We start from the raw sequence: 19,449 nt of genomic DNA, 5'->3' as shown, positions 1-19,449 counted from the left end.
AAAAAAAAAAAAAAAAAAAAAAAAAAAAAAAAAAAAAAAAAAAAAAAACAATCATTTTAACTTTGCCGTTTGAATTCCTCTTCATAAAGGCATCTTTAATTTATCAAAAAATTATTGTGTTGGGAAAAAAAGTTTTGATTTTTACCCATAAAATGAAACAAAAAGACACAAACTACCCCCACGTTAGTTTCTATAAATTTATAATCCATAGCTTTCCAAAGGGTGATGGATTGATACCTAAAAGATTGCTTCCCAAGATTTATGATGAAATATGATGACATAAATAGAGGACACATCAATCAAACCTAAACTCTTTTTCACCAATAAAAACCAAAACCCCACCTTAGCCTTTGCCTTTTGGTAAATAGTTTGGAGGGCAATTTGGTAATTTAATCTATCAAGGTCAAAAGGTTTTTTGGTGGCTTCTTGCATCCAAAGCATGTGCCCTTTTCTCTCACCTTTCTATTGTTTTAGAATAAAGCTAACCCATGTTGCCTTTGAGATCACCATAAAGGAGACCGATCTATCGATCGTGTAGCAACGAGTTCTTTAGAAATATATATATATATATAATCTTTTATACCTTAGCTTTTTCGAAGTTATAATTTGATTTGTCTATTAAGGAGTGAATAGTCGAAGGAAATGGTAAAAAAAAGATTGAAAAAAAGAATATATATGGACCCATTTGGTATAAGAATTGACTAAACTACTTTATTAATCAACCATAATGGCATGGACAACTTGGTTTGTGGATCATAATAATCTATTATACTTCCAATGCAAGTTTCAAAAGGTGACACAGATATGCAAAAGGGTCTATAAAGTTAACCAACATCATGCTTTTTTTAGATGCATTTGCAATAAGGACAGACATGCTTACCTAAGACCCTTGAGTGTGAAGTCTTCAGACCCATTTCATTACAACTTTAATGTCAAGATTTATATGCAAAAAAATAACATAAGACTTCATGTAGAGTCCTAAAGTGTGGGATCCTAGAAGGAAATGGAACATTTTTCTCTCCCTCCATATCATATGTGTTTTAAAACCTCGAGGGTAAGCTCGAAAGAGAAAGGCTAAAGAGAACCATATCGGTTAGCGGTGAGTTTAAGTTGTTGTGTGGGTGTAGGGTATGGAAGGGGAATTAGAGGAGACAGTGGCTGGGCAGTTGGCATGGGTTTGTTTGTTTGTTGGTTTGTTTTCTCATCTAAGAAGGGGTTCTGATACTCAGGGGGTGTAAACTGTAAAGGTAGAGAGCAATAAAGTCGAAGAAAAGCAGAGGACGCCCCATAAAAAGCCCACAAAAGCTGCCAACGGAAAGCCTTATTTGTACCAAACAAAAGAGGAAAGCTGAAACGGAAACATGCGTCTGCGGAACAACCGCCCAAAAAGCTGCCTTCCAGAAACATTGTACAAGTCAAAGTTGTCACTTTTGTCAACACTCCATTCTCCCCTTTTCACTTTATTGCCTACAACCTAATTACTCTAAAAGATCCGTGGTTGAAGAGTAGAATGAAACATTCTTTATAAAGATGTGGAAGCTTCTTCCACACGTTTTAAAAACCTTAAGAAAAAGTCCGACAGAGAAATCTCAAAGAGGGCCTTAGGTGGGCTTGGGCTGTTACAAATGGTACTAGAGCCCGACACAGGGCGATATGTCAGCGAAGAGGCTGAGCCCCAAAGGGGGATAGACACGAGATGGTGTGCCAACAAGGACGCTGGACCCCGAAAGGGAGGGGGGTGGATTGGGGGTCTCATATCGATTGGAGAAGGGAACAAGTGCCGATGAGGACGCTGGACCCGAAGGAAGGTGGATTGTGAGAGAGAATGAAACATTTCTTATAAGGGTGTGCAGAACTCTCCCCAACAGACGTGTTTTAAAAGGCTTGAGGAAAAGCCCGAAAGAAAAAACCCAAAAAAGACAATATCTGCTCCCTAAAGAGGACAATACCGGCTGAGGCTTGAGCATGAGCAGTTACATTGTTAATACTCAAAACTTAATCACCATCACTATGCTTCCTGTTATGCTTATAAAGATTAGAGTGCATCCTGAAGTGGGCGCAGTTACTATCAGAATCCTACATAAGGCCTATGGAACTATGAGTTTTGGGCTAACCAATTTGGATTTAACAAGTGGATCAATGGCTGCCATTATCAGCATTCAACGAACTGGAAGATTTCCAAGGAATATTTTACAGATTTTATAAGAATAACATCATTAACTTATTCTTTGCAGATATGGGCAAGTCAGATTCCTATTTTATTCCTTCATTCAAACACGTCGCAACTGATACAACTACATCCGTTCTCAACCCCCCCACCCAACTTCCAAAAGTTAATGCATAAGCTCAGTCAGAGTCATCTTGATGAATACTACGCAGGAAAAGCAATCATATTTACCCGAATGTACAAATGATGCGCCGTAAGTCAGCATTTGATTCCAAGATCAGAGAGTTTGGATGCTGCACATTATTGGCCTTGCTCGCCATCGCTTACAAACAGAGGGAGAGCTTTGCTTTCTTAGATATCATCGTTAGTGATTCCTATGCATTTTCAGTTTGAAAACAACATGCTGCCCAGGAAAAAATGATAATGGGGTTAGTCTCCGGCAATTGTATCTTTTAGATTAGATATCAACCTTCATACCTTAATCTGCTTTCTCTTGTATGTGTACGTGATGTGAACTGAGCCATCGCTAGCCTCAATGACCGCCGGATATGAAAATTCCTTTCCTGACTCGTCCTCCAAGGTCATAACATCAAGCCAAGAATCACCATCATCCAGAGACAGGCCAACCTTAAGCACGCCCCTCGAGACGGTGTTATAAACAAGTAATAAACGACCATCCCTCAGTTTGACCCCATCAATACCTATTGATAAGAATGCATGGTCAAAGATGATCATAAGGGATAACGATCAGAGATGTTGAAATCTAGGAAGTAGCAATATCAGTCATCTCTACTAGTGACAGTATGAATGAAACTCCTATAAGATCAGAAATTTCTAAATCTGGGAAGTAATTCAATTTCATAATGAAGATGCTCACAATAATGATCATTGCCTTAAGACGTTCATGAATGCAGATACTTTCAGGTAATGCTTGTAGCTCAGCCATGTTACCTGAGTTTGGATTAGGAAGATTGGTAGGTTTAGCATAGCTCCAGTTGTGACCACCATCGGTGGATTCTGACATACAAATACTATCGATACCTGTGAAGGATCGAAGTAAAACACGCAGATTTCCATTTGCAGTCTGGTAAGGAACTGGTTGAATGACACTGAGAGATCGATTTTCCATGTATATTGGCCCAAACTTTCTCCATGATCTACCTGAATCAGATGTGACCTGTTATATTGACATGTCAGCCACATTTTCCAGATTTTAGGACAAGTCAAAACTAAAGAACTATTCATAAGAACCTCCATCCATGCACCCCAAGAATTCCAACTTTCAACTGAAGATCCACAGAGCAAAACCCCATTTTCCAGCAAGATTGGCTACAACATAACACAGAAAAGCAGCTTCATCAGGGCTTTCTCTTTTGGAGTTCCCCTCAAGGTTTTTAAACGTGTCTACTAGGGAGAGGTTTTCACACCCTTATAAAGAATACTTTGTTTCCTTCTCCAAACGACGTGGAATCTCACAAAAACAGTTTATTGAATGGTAGATACATATGAGCACATAAAGTATACCTTATTCTTTATTGGTCCTAAGATACCAGGGGGGAGCTGTTCTCTTGCTGTCCAAGTAACACCTTTGTCATATGACCGCTTCATGCATCCACTCCATCTGATTGTTGTCTCAATCAGCACAAGATAGAATAAAACAGACTAGGAAGCAGAAGGGTTCGAGTTTTCACTTAAAAAGTTATTCAATATGTTAGACAGTTGGTCATTGGAGACTCGAGTCGACCAGTAAAAAAAAAGTGCCGAGAGATTTCAAGGAAAAGGTATTAAGGCCCTGTTTAAAAAAAATTAATTTGCAAAACCAATTAACTTAAGCATATCAACTTTCTACAAACTACGATCAGATTAATTAGCTTGAATAGAGTTGTTAATTCAGTAAACCATTATGAGATTTGAAAAAAGATACCTTTGAACGTCCTGTCCCACTCTATAAAACAGAAGCAGCTCATCTGATGGAAGTTTGAACAAGACAGGGTTCCACATTGGAACTTCAGGCTGCTCATCAGCCACAATTGGCGAGTGCCAGGAGCCGTTCTGCAAGTTTAAAGTAATATAAACCTCTTCTAAACCACTCAATAATATGGATAAAAGGGCCAACAGCCTGATTTGACATAAACAAACGTAGCACGGTAGAGATCAACGTTCAAGGAAGAAATTAGATACCTTCTTGTTCTTGGTTTTCTTTTTGAAAATTATGCTTGTTTACTCACAATTTTTTTAGTAAGCTTTCATTTTTGGGGAGTGATGCAGTTGGGTTGTTTACCTTATATGTCTGCAACCAAATCTTCACATCCGGTGCGCCCTCGAATGTACCCCCAAAATATGCAACCAAGTAATGATCTTTATCAACCTGCTCTATGAAGAGAGAAAACACTCATATTCTCCCCTAACAAAATCAAGGACCCAAGTATATTATAAGACCAAAGGAAGTTTCTCCATCAACTCAAACCTCCACAATTGTAGAAGCGTGGCAGTTGTCGAAAGGAACAGAATTGGCAGGAAATGTAAACTCCTCTAGCAAGGGCCCCTCTATATAATTCCCTGTGTCCATTTTCAAACTTCTAACCACTGAAGCTATATGCGAATGTCCTCCTACTAATACTCTGCACCACACATTGACCATAAAAAGTTCTCATTTGCGCATTTTATCGAACACTTAGCTCAATTCAAAGAACAAACAGACACTAGGGATAACAAATTCAGCTCAAGACAGAATGCAAAAATTGAGTATCTCAAAAATTTCATCCGTGATGGATATCTTCAATTGTGGGCGTAAAAGAAAAAGGGATAAAAACAAGAATTGCCCACCTTGGTCCAAAGCCGCGGAAATTGGAGGAGAATTTTGGAGTCAAGAAATCGAATATAGAGGTGAAAGTGTTTCCAAATCCTGAGGGCGCAATACAGAAAACGGAGATCAGGAAGAGAAATGAAATTAGAACAGCCCCCACTGATTTCCCCATCTTCTGGAAACTTTGTGGTGGGAGAAAGTGAAGTCAACTTAGGAAGGAGACGAAGAAGAACAAAGACATAGGAAGTAAGCGAGAAGCAGTTGAATGGTTTGGTACCTAAACAGCCGCACTGGCAAGGACTGAAATTTGATGGTCCGATGCAGGCGGGAGATTGACGAGAGACTGGGAGGTGAGCTGAGGTGAGCTGAGGTGAGCACGGTCGTGTTGACTTTGAACCGACAACCCGGGATGGATATAGCTTGTCCTGTTCTATGGAAGCATAACTGAACCGGTTCACAATTGGATAAATAGTCCTCCACGTGTCGTCTCAAATATTAAGAATAAAAAGAAAAAAAATTATTTTACTCCGACATATATTTTTTAAATTAAATTATAAGATAAAACTTTGATTAAATTAAAATACCAATGTAAAACTTTGAAATTTATAAATAATAAATGCAAAATGGAAACATATAAGTTAATTTATTAAACTTTAAAAAAATATATTTTTAATTTTATGATAAATAGAGATGTGAAATTTAAAATTTTAAAAAATTTATTGACCGTATAATTTAACCTAAATATTTTCCCTTTGAAACGCCGAAGTAAAATCCCAAAACCCTGAGGAACTAAGATATAAAACCTCAAAAGCCGGGAATCGGTCGAGCCTCAAGCTGCCGGATCCAGTTCGCCTGAACGCTGAAGCTACTTCCCGACTCTGAAGTCGAAATGGCCTACGCCGCGGTATCAAGATCGTCGACGGCTGCCATGAGCGTCACGTTGGCGTTTGTATCCGCCTCCGCCATCCTATCTCGTAAAACTTCGATAACTTTTAAGATCCATTATCTCCTCTCTCTCAATTTCTCCGATTTACTACGTGATTCTCACTAGTCATGTTTTTGTGGGTTTCTCCAGTTTATTTCGTGACGAAGAAGTCGAGAGAGTTGGGTTCCAAAGTCCGAGAGCTTGAGGCTTCTCTGGCAGCTTCTTTAAAGAAAACCATCGCCGAGAGACAAGGTCGAATACGGGCACAGCAGGTATTTCATATTTGCTCCTCTGCATCGCTTCATGTTCCTGACTTCAATGTTGTTATTGATATTTTGATTTTTTTTTTTTTTTTCCTTCCCTGTTTGTAGGCTTTAAGGAAAGCAGTTTCGGAACCGAAGTCTGATAGCGTGGAGTGTACTTTGTATCCCATGGCACCAATTGGTACTATCCAATCATCCTTCTCTACTAGGTTAGTTTTAGATTGCATATCTGGTAGTCTAAACATCAATTATTGGGTTGTTGTTTTCTCATAGTTCTGTTCACAAAACTAGTTACAGCCGTATTCTTCAGCTAGCGCTGTTGGTTATTTATTTATTTTTTTAAGGAATGGGACTCCGAGGCAATCTTTAGTCGTACCTCTTGCGAGGGCAAGGTTGGTGTTTTCTTCTCGCATTCCTCCAGCGTCCATTGAAGGTCTTGGAGAATATTCCCATTGCTGGGTCATATATGTCTTTCATTTAAACACAAATCTTGACAAGTTGTGGAAGGATCCATCGAAATCAAAATTCAAGGCAAAAGTACGCTTCTTCATTTGTTGATGATCCTTAAATATGGAATTCACATTTCTATTATTCTTATAATTCCCTAAAATCCCATAAAAGGACAGCTCAATGGTAGGTTAAAGTACCGAGGTTGAAAGGCGAAAAAGTAGGAATCTTTGCTACGAGATCCCCACATAGACCATGCCCAATTGGAATCACCATTGCAAAGGTAAGATGAAATTTTTGACTGCTGTCAATGTATCTTGCATGTTGATGGAGAAGGGCATCATTCATCACAGACATAGATGAAAATATGTGCTCCCCCCCCCAAAATGAATTCTAGGGAGGTTTCACTGTCACATGAACATGGTCCAATGTGTTTTTGTATGGTTAGGCTGTTTAAATCTCATTTTGTATTAGAAATTCATGGTTACAAGCTTACAGTTGGAAGTGTTAGACAACATTCAAATGCAATAGATAAATGGGGGAATATTAAGTCTAAGATTAAGAAATCTGCTGTACCACTTCAGGTGGAGGCTATCCAGGGACATCAAATTCTACTCTCTGGTGCCGATCTTGTTGATGGAACGGTAAGGGTTTGTTTCATTTTTTCCACCAGCGATAAAGGTATAATCTTGAGTTTAGTCATTAATTCTTGTTGTAATGATTGTTTTGATTTCTTGCTTTGTCCGAATTTTGTTACAGCCAGTACTTGATGTTAAACCTTATCTACCGTACTGTGACAGTATCCAAGATGCAACAGTCCCTAAGTGGATAACGGTACTTCTTTCATATTTAATTTTACTTACTAAATGTTATCTTAGAATTTCCTTGATGCTTATGTTGTTACTATTCATCCTTTCAAATCATTCTTTATGCGTATGTGTTGTGCTTTTCAACTTCAAAATGTGGACAATCTCTTCTCATATGCGTGCCATATGTGATATAACTAGTTGCGAGCAAATATCTTAAGAAATTCAACTTTCCATATGTTATTTGGTGCTACTGCTACTTTCATTGTTGGAGGCATGATACTCTATAACCATGTAATATGTTTTTATACATTCTTCTTGGCAATCTAACATCTTATTGACGCAAACACAGGGGGAAAATGTATTGTCTGTTGCATCCATTTGCTTCTCTGAGGAATTTACTCCCTCTCTATTGGAGTGTTGGCCACTAATAGTGAGTTCCTTTTTCAAAAATTAATTAATTAATTAATTATTATTGATGTTGTTTTTTATATAACCATGAGTGTTAGGGCCAACTTGCGCACCTCAACAATATGCCAAAAATATTCACTTTTTTTTTTTTTGCACGTGAGAGTAAAAAACAGTATGGTTTCTTTGGTTTCATTGGTATCAAACAAAAGGGACCTTTCAAGCTATTATATTTTATGCCTTAAAAGACGTTACTGGAGTTTTGGGTGATTATCAGCCTGAGGTTGGTGCTTTTGATGCAAAGCTTAATAGAAAGAAAAGTGGAAACCCTTGATATCTCCTGGTGGTGTTGTAGCACACAGAGTCTGAATTCCTTAAGAAAACTATGCCTCTGGAAATTTACATTATGAATATTGAGAGAGAGAGAGAGAGAGATGCTTTGTAGTCTGATTACCATTTTTATGATACTCCACCTTACAAAGAGCTAGTGCTCACAAGTGCTCATAATTTCTCATGTATCATAATTTTCTTGTTTCAGGAAAAGAAATCGCTTTATGCATCGGCAGATGAGTTGAAAAACTTTGTGAAGCAGGTGCTTTCATGGGATATTCGATCATTGTCACAACGTAGTCAACCTCATGAATCCTACCTTACAACTACAAGAGGACATGAGTTGTCCGATGGTAGTTCAGATTCAGATGGTCACCTAGATGAAACACTTCCTAGTGGAACTTCCCAAAGTTCTTCTAAGATCGTTGTCTATCACCTACTTGTAGATGGATTAAATGTGTCGTACACAATCGGTTGCCAAGGCGACGTGGTTGTGAGAAAAGTGGAGCTTGCATCACCCAGCTGAATAGGCCAAATCAGGGTAACTTGTCTTTTTACTATGTAGGGAATTCTCACTCAAAACTAAACTGCCTTGTATGGAGCTCGATCTCCTTACATTTCTTATTCATCTTTCTCTTGACAAAAGGTGTATGGTTGAAATTGAGACAAGCATGCTGGATAGAATCTTAATTGTGAGTTGTTAGATGGTCAGTGAAATAGTTTTGGTTTAAAATGTGTGGCTATCTGCTGATGAGTGATTGTTTGACTTTTGTACCACATTCTTAAAGAAGAAAGGGAAATGTTTTGAAGTCTATACTCCAGAAGTATGAACTGTTACCACGAGTGACTAAGTCACATCGAACTGAACTGATGCAGCTTGGATCAACTAAGATGAAAACAAAGGATCTTTTGGACGTGGTTCCAGTTCACATGAGGCATTAATCCATGGTTTGGTTTGGGCTTTGTTGGTTTTTATTTTTCATTTTTGAAGCATATACTGATATCTTTAAATGAAAAAAGCGCAGGAATTTAATGTCAACTTGAGAGGCTTTAATATGGAGTTTCACCGGTATGTTTGGGGTATTAAAAACCTTCATTTATGATTTACCTAATTGTGAATGTGTTAGCTTAATCCACCAAGTTGAACCGTATGTCAGATTCTTATCATTATTCTTGGGCCACTGCATTGATGGCAAGATAAATTCAAACTAATTGCAAATGCAGCTATTGACAATATGGCTCTATTTAAGTCTCAATTTAAAATGGTAAATTTATATATCATACTCTAAGTGATTGCTTAGAGACTTTAGCATATGATCGTAGGTTGTTTCCCTCTTGATTTTTTATCTTAACACCCCAAAAGTCTCTGTATAAATGATCTCGGTCGGTATTTAAAATTTTCCTAGGTTGTAAAATAGTGATTGAAAATGACTTAAAACTTTTAAAATTGTAGTCGATAAAAGTGATAGATTTCAATTATGCTCTAAAATTTTAGGATATCTTTTATTGAGTGGTTTCATTAATTTTAGAGATAGAGACGAATATAAAACATTAAAGAATATTAATCCCATTTGAAGGGACATCGTACATACTTTTAGAGGAGAGGAGAATGAACCGGAAGATTATAATAAAATATTATTTTCTCCTCTCACAAATCAAATCAAAACTTTTAAAATTGAGAAGAGCATAAAATATTAGAGTTTTTATGTCTTAATTAATTGATGAAACTTGAGGATAGCACAGCACATGAATTGAGAACAATAAAGAGACAAAACAAATAAAACCAAGACGAAACAATGGATTTTGAATCACTACACTACTTAACCATGACTGAATATGTGATTCATTAAGAAGAAACAATGTCCAACTTACCATATTTGGTGGATGCACGTCTAGCTGAGGATGTCTGTGACATCTGCCAGCGCAGTCCCCGTGAACATCGACTTCCCGGTGGAAAAAAACCAGACAAGAACAAACCCAAGTCCCCATCACCGACGCCACTGTTTTATTACCCACAACCCTCCAACCTCCCGCTTTTAATCCTACTCACCTAATCTCTCTACTCAACTCCCAAGGGGACCCTCTTCAGTCTCCACACCCTGCAATCCTCCCCTGTTTCCCCCACAGTCTTCCTCCCATACCATCTTTCATTTGATTTCTCTTTCGTTTTTTCAACAACACTTTCTTGCTTCCATTCACTCGACTGCGCAAATTTACTTGGACATTGGATTTCCCATTTCCCATTTCCCAAACTGTATATCTAACTTCAGGAAATGGATCATTCCAGAGACGGTGGCGACCAGGTTAGTATAGCAGCTCGCTCCTCGTTATTCGACTCACTGAAAGGATGCGGCCTGTCGGGGATCCCAATCGACAAACAGGAGCTCAATACAAAGGTTATGATGCCGCAGTATCTCCGCTTGGCCTTGCGTGATTCTATCCGCTTAAAAGACCCTACTACAGGAGCCTCTGCCTCTGTTCCACTGCAAAATATAGTCCCGCCACTGCCAGAGGCTCCTTTGGTGGTCTTCATTAATCCGCGTAGCGGCGGCCGCCATGGCCAGAAACTCAAGCAGCGCCTCCAGCAATTAATCAGCGAAGAACAGGTCCACCCAAAAAATGCTTTCCACTTTCTGTGAAAAACATCGAGATTCCCATACGTTTTCTTCTTTTCATGTGTGTCCTGTACGTGTCATCTTTGGAATTTTCTCTTTGTTTGTGTTGTAGGTTTTTGATCTTTTGGAAGTGAAGCCTCATGAATTTGTACAATATGGACTGCGCTGCCTGGAAATCTTGGCTGATCAAGGTGACATCTGTGCTAAACAAACTCGTCAGAGGATGAGGGTCATGGTATTTTGATATTTCCAATAACCCCAGATAAAAAGATTGTTGCTTTTCTTTTGCTTTACATATTTGGAATCTAATGGAACTGGTAGCGCAGGTTGCAGGAGGCGATGGTACTGTCGGTTGGGTACTGGGAAGTCTAGCAGAACTTTACAAACAAGACCGCAAGCCTGTTCTTCCTGTTGGGATTATCCCTCTTGGTACTGGCAATGATCTTTCCAGGAGTTTTGGTTGGGTAAGCTTTTGTAGTTTCATCTCGAAATTTTGCAGGAAGGTATCACTCGTATTAATGGATATGGATCATTGGTTTTTATCAGGGAGGTTCATTTCCTTTTGCCTGGCAATCAGCTGTTAAAAGGTCTCTCCACAGGGCTACCACTGGCCAAGTTGGTTCTTTGGATAGGTGGGAATTCGAGTTCTTTCATGATATTACCTTTTGTTTTTGGTTTTTGGAGCTGTTTCAAACTTGATTCTCATGATGTAGTTGGCATGTTTTGCTGTCGGTGCCTGCTGGGGAGAAAGTGGAACCACCTCATTCTTTGAAGCTTACAGAAGAAAGTGATCTGAATGAGGCTGTGCGTGTATATACTCTTTCGCTCTAAAATTCTAGATATACATAGAGTTTGAACATTGCCCATCTTGGATCATATTTTCATTCTCATTTCAATTCATTATACCCCTTCCATGGCTGCAGAAACTGGACGAAAAAGGAGATTTACCAACAAAACTGGCTTCCTATGAAGGAGTATTTTATAATTACTTCAGCATAGGTAAGCTGAACTCACTGGTGAAGTAAAACTTTAAAAAAGTGTGTTTATTGCACTGAATTTCTTGGTTCAACAAAGATGAGTGTGTCTTGAACTGACCGAAAACGGTCCAAGCTTATCGCTAGCTGATATGGACTTTGAGCTTTCTCTTCTGCGCTTCCCCTCAAGGTTTTAAACTGCACTCTTGCAAGGCTCAACGAATTTGAGAGGTTTCCACACCCTTATAAAATTTTTGCGTTCCCCTCTCCAATGGGTTTGAGCCACTACAAATGGCATCAAAGTCAGTCACCGGATAGTGAGAGGCACTGGTCGGAGTAGTGCTAGACTCTCTCCATAGTAGACACGTTATAAAATGTCGAGGGGTAGCTCGGAAAGAAAAGCTCAAAGAGGACAATGTCTGCTAGCGGTGGACTTGGGCTAATAGAGTTGCTCCATGGAGAGTTAGATTGATATTCAATCATTCAGCTCTAATTCTTTAAGAACTAATCTACTTGCTTCTTCAGAAAAATCATTAGCAGGCTCTGCAGAGTATTTCACAGGCTATTTAACTGATTCAGTGAATGCATAACCCAGGAATGGATGCTCAAGTTGCTTACGGCTTCCATCATTTGCGTAACAAAAGACCATACCTTGCTCAAGGTCCACTTACAAATAAGGTTGAACTTACCTGCTTAGACCTTAAACAAAAATATTATTTCACGATTAGTGGATGTTTACCAACTTACACGTGCATTCTTTTATATGTGAAAGCTGATCTACTCTAGTTATAGTTGCACTCAAGGTTGGTTCTTCACTTCCTGCTCAAACGATCCAAATTTGAGGTGATACTTCATATCCAATAAAATCCCAGTAGAACACATGTTTTTGCAGTTTCTAAGAACAAAAAGCCTCTCTGTTTGTAGGGGCCTTAAGAACATCGTTAGAATACATATCAAAAAGATAAATTGCTCAGAATGGGAAAAGATTCCAATTCCTTCCAGGTAGAACTGTTCTTGGTGAAACTTGTATAGTCTGTCACTCTTACTGATCCTTTGTTGCGTGGGCTGTTGTGTAGTGTTAGGTCTATTGTTACTTTAAACCTTCATAACTATGCAAGCGGAAGAAACCCATGGGGTAAGCCCAAGCCACAGTACTTGGAGAAGGTACCCACTATGAAGCTCTGTGTGGCTGTTTTCTCTTGTCTATGCTATTATGCTTTATTGACTTCTGATCTTTATCTGGTGCTAGAGAGGCTTTGTGGAGGCGCATGCTGATGATGGTCTTCTAGAGATTTTTGGCCTTAAACAAGGATGGCATACATCGTTTGTTATGGTAGACATAATCTCCGCCAAACACATCGCCCAGGTACTTCAAACACCTAGGAATCACGAAGTCCACTTTGAGCATAAGCTCTCGTGGTTTTGCCTCATACCAATATAGATCTATTCCTTACTCATAAATTTACGATCTAACGCCTTAGTTAGCCGACGTGGAGACTCATCTCCCAACGGTAACAACTCGACTTAAATAGCCACCATGATTCTTGCTTCTGAAGTGTTGCATACTATTTTTCAGGCAGCAGCCATTAGAATAGAAATCAGAGGTGGGAAGCGGAAGAAGGCATATCTGCAGATGGATGGGGAGCCATGGAAACAGCCAATCAATAAGGACTTCTCAACGTATGTTGAAATCAAGAGGGTTCCTTTTCAATCACTAATGATCAACGGGGACTAAAACTTTCCTCTTCAGTTTGCTCGCTGAGTGGATTTTTTTGGCTGATGTATTTACGTTCAAAATATTCATTTGCAACAAAAGCTTAGATTATTTTCAACGAATGTGTACTTTACAGAGAGATTATTCAATGATATACAGTAATCAAGTAAGTATAATTACCCTGCATCAAATTATAGAACTAATTGGCAACAGTATTCATGGAATCGACATTATGGTCGGGAACAGTCTGCGGTGTCGTTGTTTCTTCTGCTGTTTCAGGAACAGAGTGTACTCTGGATTGTCTTGTTCGCGGAGAAGAAGAGTGGAAGTGTTCCTGGCAAAAAAGCTTGCCCATTTCAACAAATTTGGAGGTGAGTGGAGACTGGACGCTGCCGGAGTCCGGCCAACGTGTGATAAGGAACTGGGCCAAATATATTAATAACGAAGACCAGGCAGCAACTGCCGTAATGATGAACAACCCACCAAATCTGTAAACATCCAGAGCTGAATCGTTGGGTTCTGGTTTTGGTGGTTCTTGATTTGAGAAGTATTTCTGCTCAATTGTGCGCATTTTGTCTTGATCTTGGGTCACGTTCAGTATTGCCCTCGAAAAGTCAGCCACCAGAGGGGATCCTTTCGGGAAGGCCTGGATTAATTTTGATAGAACCCAGAAGGCAAAATCGTGAAAATTACGCTCTTAACAGAAGTAAGTTCAAAACGAGAGAGAGAGAAGGCGAAAGAACTCACGAATCCAAAACCACCGGTGCTGTAAATAGGTCCGACCATTTGATAGCCGGAAGAATATTTCCGAAGAAAGACCTTAATGTAAGGAATTTCGTCAAAAATGGCAGCAACTCCACCATTAAAGCTTCCTCTGTTCAGGGCTAACTTAAACTCGTCGGAGCTTCCGCAGGGTATCAGCTTGGTTTCATCAAATCCAAACCGAGTGATTAGAAAATCTCTCACAAAGGAACCGTTCTGAAAACCCACGAAGTAACCCTTCTCTCTGATCTCCTTAACATCGACAAAGGAAGGATGGAGCCTTTGCACCGTCAACATGGATGATAAGTTCGCGGTGTAACTTTGGGTCAGGATTAGCACCACAAAAACCCATATGATCATCAAAAATCTGGATAAGTTGTTCAATATCCTCTCCCCTAAAACAAATCAATTTACACGCACCCATTAAAGGAGTGAAAAATTAAGTTATGAGTAAGAGTAGTATAGTAGAGTACTGACTGTGAGCAAAGACGAGCGTGGAGAAGCTGAACCAGAAGATGAGGCCGATTTGTTGTTGGGCTGGGCCTCTTCCGAAGTCAGTGTTGACACGACATTCCAGTAGCCAAACCACAAAGCCTGTAAACATGAAGGAGAAGAAGGAAAGTAGCCATAGATCCCATGTAAATGGCTTCATGAATATCCACATGTGTTCCTTCTTATCGCTTGTTGCAGAAACCAGCATTGACACCCCCGATGCAGAGTACGGCAGAGTGAAGTCGACGAACTCCGACCGACTTGCAACTATTGTTATGTCTCCAACAATTGCATCCACTTTCTGAGCCTCAATCTGGCGCAGAAGCTCGTCGTAGGACCCATTACTTTTCCCAATTTGGTTTACGAAAGGGACGAACTCGTAATCTATGTTCATGTGTGGTACTTCAATTGCAAGGCGGAAGACGTCGATGCAGAATCCGGACGACTTCTGGGGCTCGTTTGTGTCCGCGTTTACAAACTCCGGGAATCCTTTGATTGGAATTCCTATACTCAATTTCATCTTGGGTTGTTCGGCCGTGGGTCCGGGCCAAATGGGTTGCTTCAGTTGGTTTTTTGAATTTGATATTGCAACTTCAGGCCGGACTCCTCTGCCTCCTTTCTGGCTCCAGTATCCGATGATCCGCTCCTTCTCGCCCACCAGATTGAACACTTCAAAAGTTGGTGGGTTTAGCTCTCCGTCGACCAAAATGAAAACTCCACTAATGCCTTCAATTTTTGTGTTCCTAATTGCATCCCGAAGACTTACCCTCATCGCGCGTCTATCAGTTGCAGTTGCAGTTGCTGAGATGGTGGCATTCAATTTCTCCACCGCCGTGCCCAACGCCCACATCGTATCGTACGCCTGCACTGCAAAAAGATTGAGCGATGCTGTTGTTGCACACGCATCCCCATTTTTTGTCATTACATTTCAACGACAGTATTAAATCACGCAAAAATCCAACAAATTAAGCTTGTCACCAACTTACACGTTTTAAACTTTTATCATAATTTTCACTTGTTTTGATTAAAAGTTTAACTCAAAATTTCCAAAAATATTATTCTTCAAATTCTAAAATATATATTTACAATTCTAGCATTTACGATTTCGATCTCCAAACTCTTACGAGTCTATTTTAACCACTAATTTTTTTCTAAAAAAAAAATAATTACTTAGTAGAATGGTTGGGAGAGTAATCTCACGAAGGAAAATATCATAATAAAGGGTATATTTTGTCCAGTCGAGCCTCAATTAAGGAGAGGTTATTCAAGGGCTCGAGATAGTTGAGCCTCAGTTAAGGAGGGGCTGTCTGAGGGCTCGAGATAGTCGAGCCTCGATTAAGGAGAGGCTGTTTGAGGGCTTGAGATAGTCGAGTCTCAATTAAGGAGAGGTTGTTCGAGGGCTCGAGATAGTTCTTCGATTAAGGAGAGGGTATTCGAGGGCTCGAGATAGTCGACCCTCAATTAAGGAGAGGTTGTTCGAGGGCTCGAGATAGTTGAGCCTCAATTAAAGAGAGGTTGTTCGGGGGCTCGAGATAGTCGAGCCTCGGTTAAGGAGAGGCTGTTCAAGTCGAGCCTCAGTTAAGGAGAGGGTGTTCGAGGGCTCGAGATAGTCTAGCCTCGATTAAGGAGAGGTTGTTTGAGGGCTCTAGATAGTCGAGCCTCGATTAAGGAGAGATTGTTCGAGGGCTCCAAATAGTCTTTAGTAGAGGCGGTATGATATACTTTATTCAAGGAGGATTGTTGAAGATTATCGAAAGAGAAGTCTCACATCTACTAATTAAGGAGTTCACCATAAATTTATAAATAAGGAATACAAATTCATGGTTGATGGACAAGAAAGAAAAGGAAAATCTTCAAAATTTAAAAATTAACTATTATTTATCCAACTAATATTCACTTAATCAATGCTTTATGAAGAGAGTGGATGGTGCAGAGACAAACCTAAAGGAAATGGAAGTTGTTGGTTGAAGGTTGCTTGAAATTGGTGAAGCTTTTGGGTATTTGGTATGTATGGCCTTACGCCCACAATCCCTTGCATTGCGTCAAGAGCTTGGGGATCCGTGATTGGATGAAGCAAAGAAGAAAGCCCATCTGTCACAATCCATGCATACCCATCACTCATCATTCCCTCCTCCTTGGCCTCAATTAAAACCCTCCGCCCAAGGGAAGCACTCATGTGAAGAAGGAACACCCTCATTCTCCGCCTCAAATTCTTCACCCTCCTCAGCTCCTCACCAATTTCCCTCCCACTCCCCCTCCCAGGGATCCCCGTTCTCTCAATCAATCGGGTGCCGTTTTCTTGCAAGGCGTCCGCTAGATCTGGGATGATGCCACGTCCATATTCTGTGTCTTCGTAAATTAGAACTATCTCTCGCCACCCGTACAGTGTTGAGGATTATTGGGATTGGGAGTGTCCCACATTGGTTAATTTAGTGGAAGATCATGGGTTTATAAGTGAGGAATACTATCTTCATTGGTATGAGGCCTTTTGGGGAAGCCCAAAGCAAAGCCATGAGAGCTTATGCTCAAAGTGGACAATATCATACCATTGTGGAGAGTCGTGATTCCTAACATACAGTTGCACGATGGCGCTTATGGCTCCAACCTGGGCCGAGTCGCTTTGTACTGCCCTTATCAAATATGGGTTCTGCTTCGGAGACAGCGACGGGCTTGTTGCTGTGAGGGAGATTATGGGAATTTCATACTTTCCTCCAAATTCCGCCAGGTATATCGCTTCTTCTTGTGAAGTTTGAGCTCCCATTATGACCTCTACTCCTTCTCTTAATAACTCCCACGCTGCCACAGACCATGATGAAAATTCCGTCAAACTAATTTAGAGAAATATCATAAATTTATAATAAAAAAGACTGATTTAAAGAAAGATCATTCGTTTATAATAAAAAAGAGCAAAAAAGAGTTCTGAAAACAGTTACCCGCAGATGCTACTCCGATGATGTCTCCGGCGTTCTTGAATAAAGGAATAATCCTGGTTTTGTACTGAGGATTTGCAGTATACAAATCGGAGAGTGCCAATTGGATGGAGGTGTTGCATAGTTTGCCCACAGTCGAGTTGGGATCAAGCAGCACACCCAGTTTAACGCCCTCGCCTCCGACCCAACAAAGCTCCGCCAACACAAACCACGCCGCGATACAGCTTCCGCCGCCCCATTTCTTCCCCGTTCCCATTCTCAGGCGACTACAACGGTTCTTTCTTTCACTGCTTTGCTCCACGTTCCCTCTTTAGAACCTCTTTAAACTCTGTTTCTTTAAATTTATAATTTTGAGTTTTTAAATTTATTTATTAGCATATTTTTTAAATTTTATAAATCTTTTATACTCAAAATTGAATAAGTCATACTTAATTTATCAGAGAAAGTTAAGAAACTTAAAAGACACTTATTTTTATTATACACAAATTTTAATTTTAAATTTTTATTATACTCGTAAGATTTTAATTAAATATATATATATATATTTTTTTTTACTTGTCACAACTATTTCATTCTTTCTTAAAATAATATATGGTTATTAGCCAAATTCGAAAAACAAAAAATTTTAATTTTAATTTTATTTCTAGAATTTTATTGAAATTATATTCCACGTGGCTATTATTATTATTATTTATTTAGAATAGTCTATTCATATTTTGAGAAATTAGGGTTTATTTATTATACATGTCATAGTCACATTTAAGAACGTGGAAATTAAGTAGTATTTTCCTCAAAAAAAAGTTTGGCATTCAAATAACTTAATTTTACACAGTTTAAGATTAAGATGGGAATTTAATGATAGAATTAATAGGAAATTCATAATTTATCCAAATTCCAGACTTGGATAAGTCGTTGTGGGATGACGTGGCACGTGAAGTCATTTGACGTAGCCCACAAGTCGCTACTAAAATTTCATACTTTTCGTGTCGGCCCCCTCCGCGTCCAAACCGCGTTGGAGAGACAAGATACTGGGCAGTAGACTGCGTAGTTGCGCGACTAGCCACAAAAAAACTTGGTGAAGAAGGAAAGTCTGCGGAGAAAAAATGGGGGTAGTTATTGCGACAGCGAATGAGGTGGGACAACAATTTCCTTCACTGCTGTTGTTTCCTTGTAATTCCCAAAAACAAATTATTGTTAATCACATGGTCTCCTCCCCTGTCCAAATCACAATTCCTCTAGATATTCTCTACTATAAGCGTAACCTTTAGTAGTTTTGTTTTAAACTTCTTCAAAAAGCCTCATTATCAATGAAGATAGTATTTCTCACTTGTAAACTCGTAATCTTTCGGTTTACTCAATAATTCTCACCAAAATTAATCAAGTTTTTAATATTATTATGTGGTCTTTTTTTTACTTTTTTTTTTTTAATTTTTTTTTTTTATTCCGGTCTGGATTATGTGAGCGCTAATTTCGTTTGGAAAAGAGCGGGACCATATAATTAGGGCGCGACTAAAATGCGCGCGATGCTTTTAGTTCGAAGCATCGGTCTCTGGACGTGAAGTGGGAGTGCTCTAGGGTTTACATTTCGTATCGAAGATTCTCCTCACTGCCAAAACAAATTCGGTAGCCATGGCGAGCACCAAAGTTCAGAGGATTATGACTCAACCGATTGTACGTGCGGAATCTCTTCATTTTTCTTCCTTCCTTGATTATACTTTGGGCTGCCTTTATCTATTTCTGCGTTTTACTGATAATTTCCGGATGTCTTTTTTTTTTTTTTTTTTTTTTTTTTTTTTTTTTTTTTTTTTTT

The 19,449-nt window shown here is 39.3% G+C and overlaps 5 protein-coding genes across 10 annotated transcripts in view; 3 read left to right on the top strand and 2 right to left on the bottom strand.

The window, feature by feature from the left end:
• Nucleotides 1–2,235: 2,235 nt before the first annotated feature.
• On the bottom strand, nucleotides 2,236–5,428 carry LOC111429641. 4 transcript variants are annotated; one of them, XM_023065573.1, is made up of 10 exons: nucleotides 5,251–5,428; nucleotides 4,994–5,155; nucleotides 4,635–4,788; nucleotides 4,449–4,535; nucleotides 4,092–4,219; nucleotides 3,692–3,788; nucleotides 3,419–3,496; nucleotides 3,119–3,344; nucleotides 2,645–2,868; nucleotides 2,236–2,570 (listed from the first exon to the last, which is right to left on the bottom strand). In XM_023065573.1, exons 2-10 carry the CDS (start codon nucleotides 5,143–5,145, stop codon nucleotides 2,532–2,534), a joined length of 1,185 nt encoding a protein of 394 aa, XP_022921341.1. In that variant the 5' UTR covers nucleotides 5,146–5,155; nucleotides 5,251–5,428; the 3' UTR covers nucleotides 2,236–2,531. The 4 variants fall into 4 exon arrangements, with proteins under 4 accessions (XP_022921341.1, XP_022921343.1, XP_022921342.1 ...); XM_023065575.1 differs by having other exon boundaries at nucleotides 4,994–5,086; XM_023065574.1 differs by having other exon boundaries at nucleotides 4,994–5,072.
• A 333-nt stretch (nucleotides 5,429–5,761) lies between these two features.
• On the top strand, nucleotides 5,762–8,966 carry LOC111464972 (putative S-adenosylmethionine-dependent methyltransferase RcsF). Its single transcript, XM_023109256.1, has 9 exons — nucleotides 5,762–5,947; nucleotides 6,049–6,170; nucleotides 6,270–6,370; nucleotides 6,506–6,698; nucleotides 6,799–6,891; nucleotides 7,193–7,252; nucleotides 7,368–7,442; nucleotides 7,767–7,847; nucleotides 8,361–8,966. Exons 1-9 carry the CDS (start codon nucleotides 5,863–5,865, stop codon nucleotides 8,676–8,678), a joined length of 1,128 nt encoding a protein of 375 aa, XP_022965024.1. The 5' UTR covers nucleotides 5,762–5,862; the 3' UTR covers nucleotides 8,679–8,966.
• A 1,099-nt stretch (nucleotides 8,967–10,065) lies between these two features.
• LOC111429914 (diacylglycerol kinase 7-like) lies at nucleotides 10,066–13,631 on the top strand. Of its 2 annotated transcripts, none has more exons than XM_023065989.1 (12): nucleotides 10,066–10,758; nucleotides 10,880–11,002; nucleotides 11,094–11,231; nucleotides 11,314–11,399; nucleotides 11,481–11,577; nucleotides 11,691–11,766; nucleotides 12,337–12,419; nucleotides 12,514–12,584; nucleotides 12,666–12,743; nucleotides 12,818–12,905; nucleotides 12,991–13,107; nucleotides 13,318–13,631. In XM_023065989.1, the coding sequence occupies exons 1-12, from the start codon at nucleotides 10,426–10,428 to the stop codon at nucleotides 13,474–13,476; spliced, it is 1,449 nt and encodes a 482-aa protein (XP_022921757.1). In that variant the 5' UTR covers nucleotides 10,066–10,425; the 3' UTR covers nucleotides 13,477–13,631. The 2 variants fall into 2 exon arrangements, with proteins under 2 accessions (XP_022921757.1, XP_022921758.1); XM_023065990.1 differs by having other exon boundaries at nucleotides 10,067–10,758; nucleotides 11,481–11,571.
• Nucleotides 13,541–17,915, bottom strand: LOC111429913 (glutamate receptor 2.8-like). Its single transcript, XM_023065988.1, has 6 exons — nucleotides 17,643–17,915; nucleotides 17,289–17,505; nucleotides 16,651–17,096; nucleotides 14,695–15,597; nucleotides 14,203–14,612; nucleotides 13,541–14,101 (listed from the first exon to the last, which is right to left on the bottom strand). The coding sequence occupies exons 1-6, from the start codon at nucleotides 17,893–17,895 to the stop codon at nucleotides 13,655–13,657; spliced, it is 2,676 nt and encodes an 891-aa protein (XP_022921756.1). The 5' UTR covers nucleotides 17,896–17,915; the 3' UTR covers nucleotides 13,541–13,654.
• Nucleotides 17,916–19,136: 1,221 nt separating this feature from the next.
• LOC111429915 (small nuclear ribonucleoprotein E-like) overlaps nucleotides 19,137–19,449 on the top strand; it is a 3,803-nt gene continuing 3,490 nt past the window's right edge. For both annotated transcript variants that reach the window (XM_023065992.1, XM_023065991.1), the window contains exon 1: nucleotides 19,137–19,310. In XM_023065992.1, the coding sequence (XP_022921760.1) occupies nucleotides 19,269–19,310 (42 nt within the window). In that variant the 5' untranslated portion in view covers nucleotides 19,137–19,268. The remainder of the gene's footprint in view (nucleotides 19,311–19,449) is intronic.

The sequence above is a fragment of the Cucurbita moschata genome, unplaced genomic scaffold (genome assembly GCF_002738365.1).
Source record: "Cucurbita moschata cultivar Rifu unplaced genomic scaffold, Cmos_1.0 Cmo_Scf00032, whole genome shotgun sequence".
Classification (NCBI taxonomy): domain Eukaryota; kingdom Viridiplantae; phylum Streptophyta; class Magnoliopsida; order Cucurbitales; family Cucurbitaceae; genus Cucurbita; species Cucurbita moschata.
This window is presented reverse-complemented; position numbering and strand designations above follow the sequence as displayed.

Coding starts and splice junctions, on each gene's coding strand:
- LOC111429641 (XM_023065573.1), bottom strand. CDS start 5,145: ATGGGGAAATCAGTGGGGGCTGTTCTAATTTCATTTCTCTTCCTGATC. Junction 4,220..4,448: donor TTTGGTTGCAGACATATAAG/GTAAACAACCCA, acceptor TTAAACTTGCAG/AACGGCTCCTGGCACTCGCC. Junction 3,497..3,691: donor TAGGACCAATAAAGAATAAG/GTATACTTTATG, acceptor GTTATGTTGTAG/CCAATCTTGCTGGAAAATGG.
- LOC111464972 (XM_023109256.1), top strand. CDS start 5,863: ATGGCCTACGCCGCGGTATCAAGATCGTCGACGGCTGCCATGAGCGTC. Junction 6,371..6,505: donor CAATCATCCTTCTCTACTAG/GTTAGTTTTAGA, acceptor TATTTTTTTAAG/GAATGGGACTCCGAGGCAAT. Junction 7,253..7,367: donor CCGATCTTGTTGATGGAACG/GTAAGGGTTTGT, acceptor ATTTTGTTACAG/CCAGTACTTGATGTTAAACC.
- LOC111429914 (XM_023065989.1), top strand. CDS start 10,426: ATGGATCATTCCAGAGACGGTGGCGACCAGGTTAGTATAGCAGCTCGC. Junction 10,759..10,879: donor AATTAATCAGCGAAGAACAG/GTCCACCCAAAA, acceptor TTTGTGTTGTAG/GTTTTTGATCTTTTGGAAGT. Junction 12,585..12,665: donor TCAAACGATCCAAATTTGAG/GTGATACTTCAT, acceptor CTCTGTTTGTAG/GGGCCTTAAGAACATCGTTA.
- LOC111429913 (XM_023065988.1), bottom strand. CDS start 17,895: ATGGGAACGGGGAAGAAATGGGGCGGCGGAAGCTGTATCGCGGCGTGG. Junction 17,506..17,642: donor CATCGGAGTAGCATCTGCGG/GTAACTGTTTTC, acceptor GGTCTGTGGCAG/CGTGGGAGTTATTAAGAGAA. Junction 14,102..14,202: donor GCACCGGTGGTTTTGGATTC/GTGAGTTCTTTC, acceptor AAATTAATCCAG/GCCTTCCCGAAAGGATCCCC.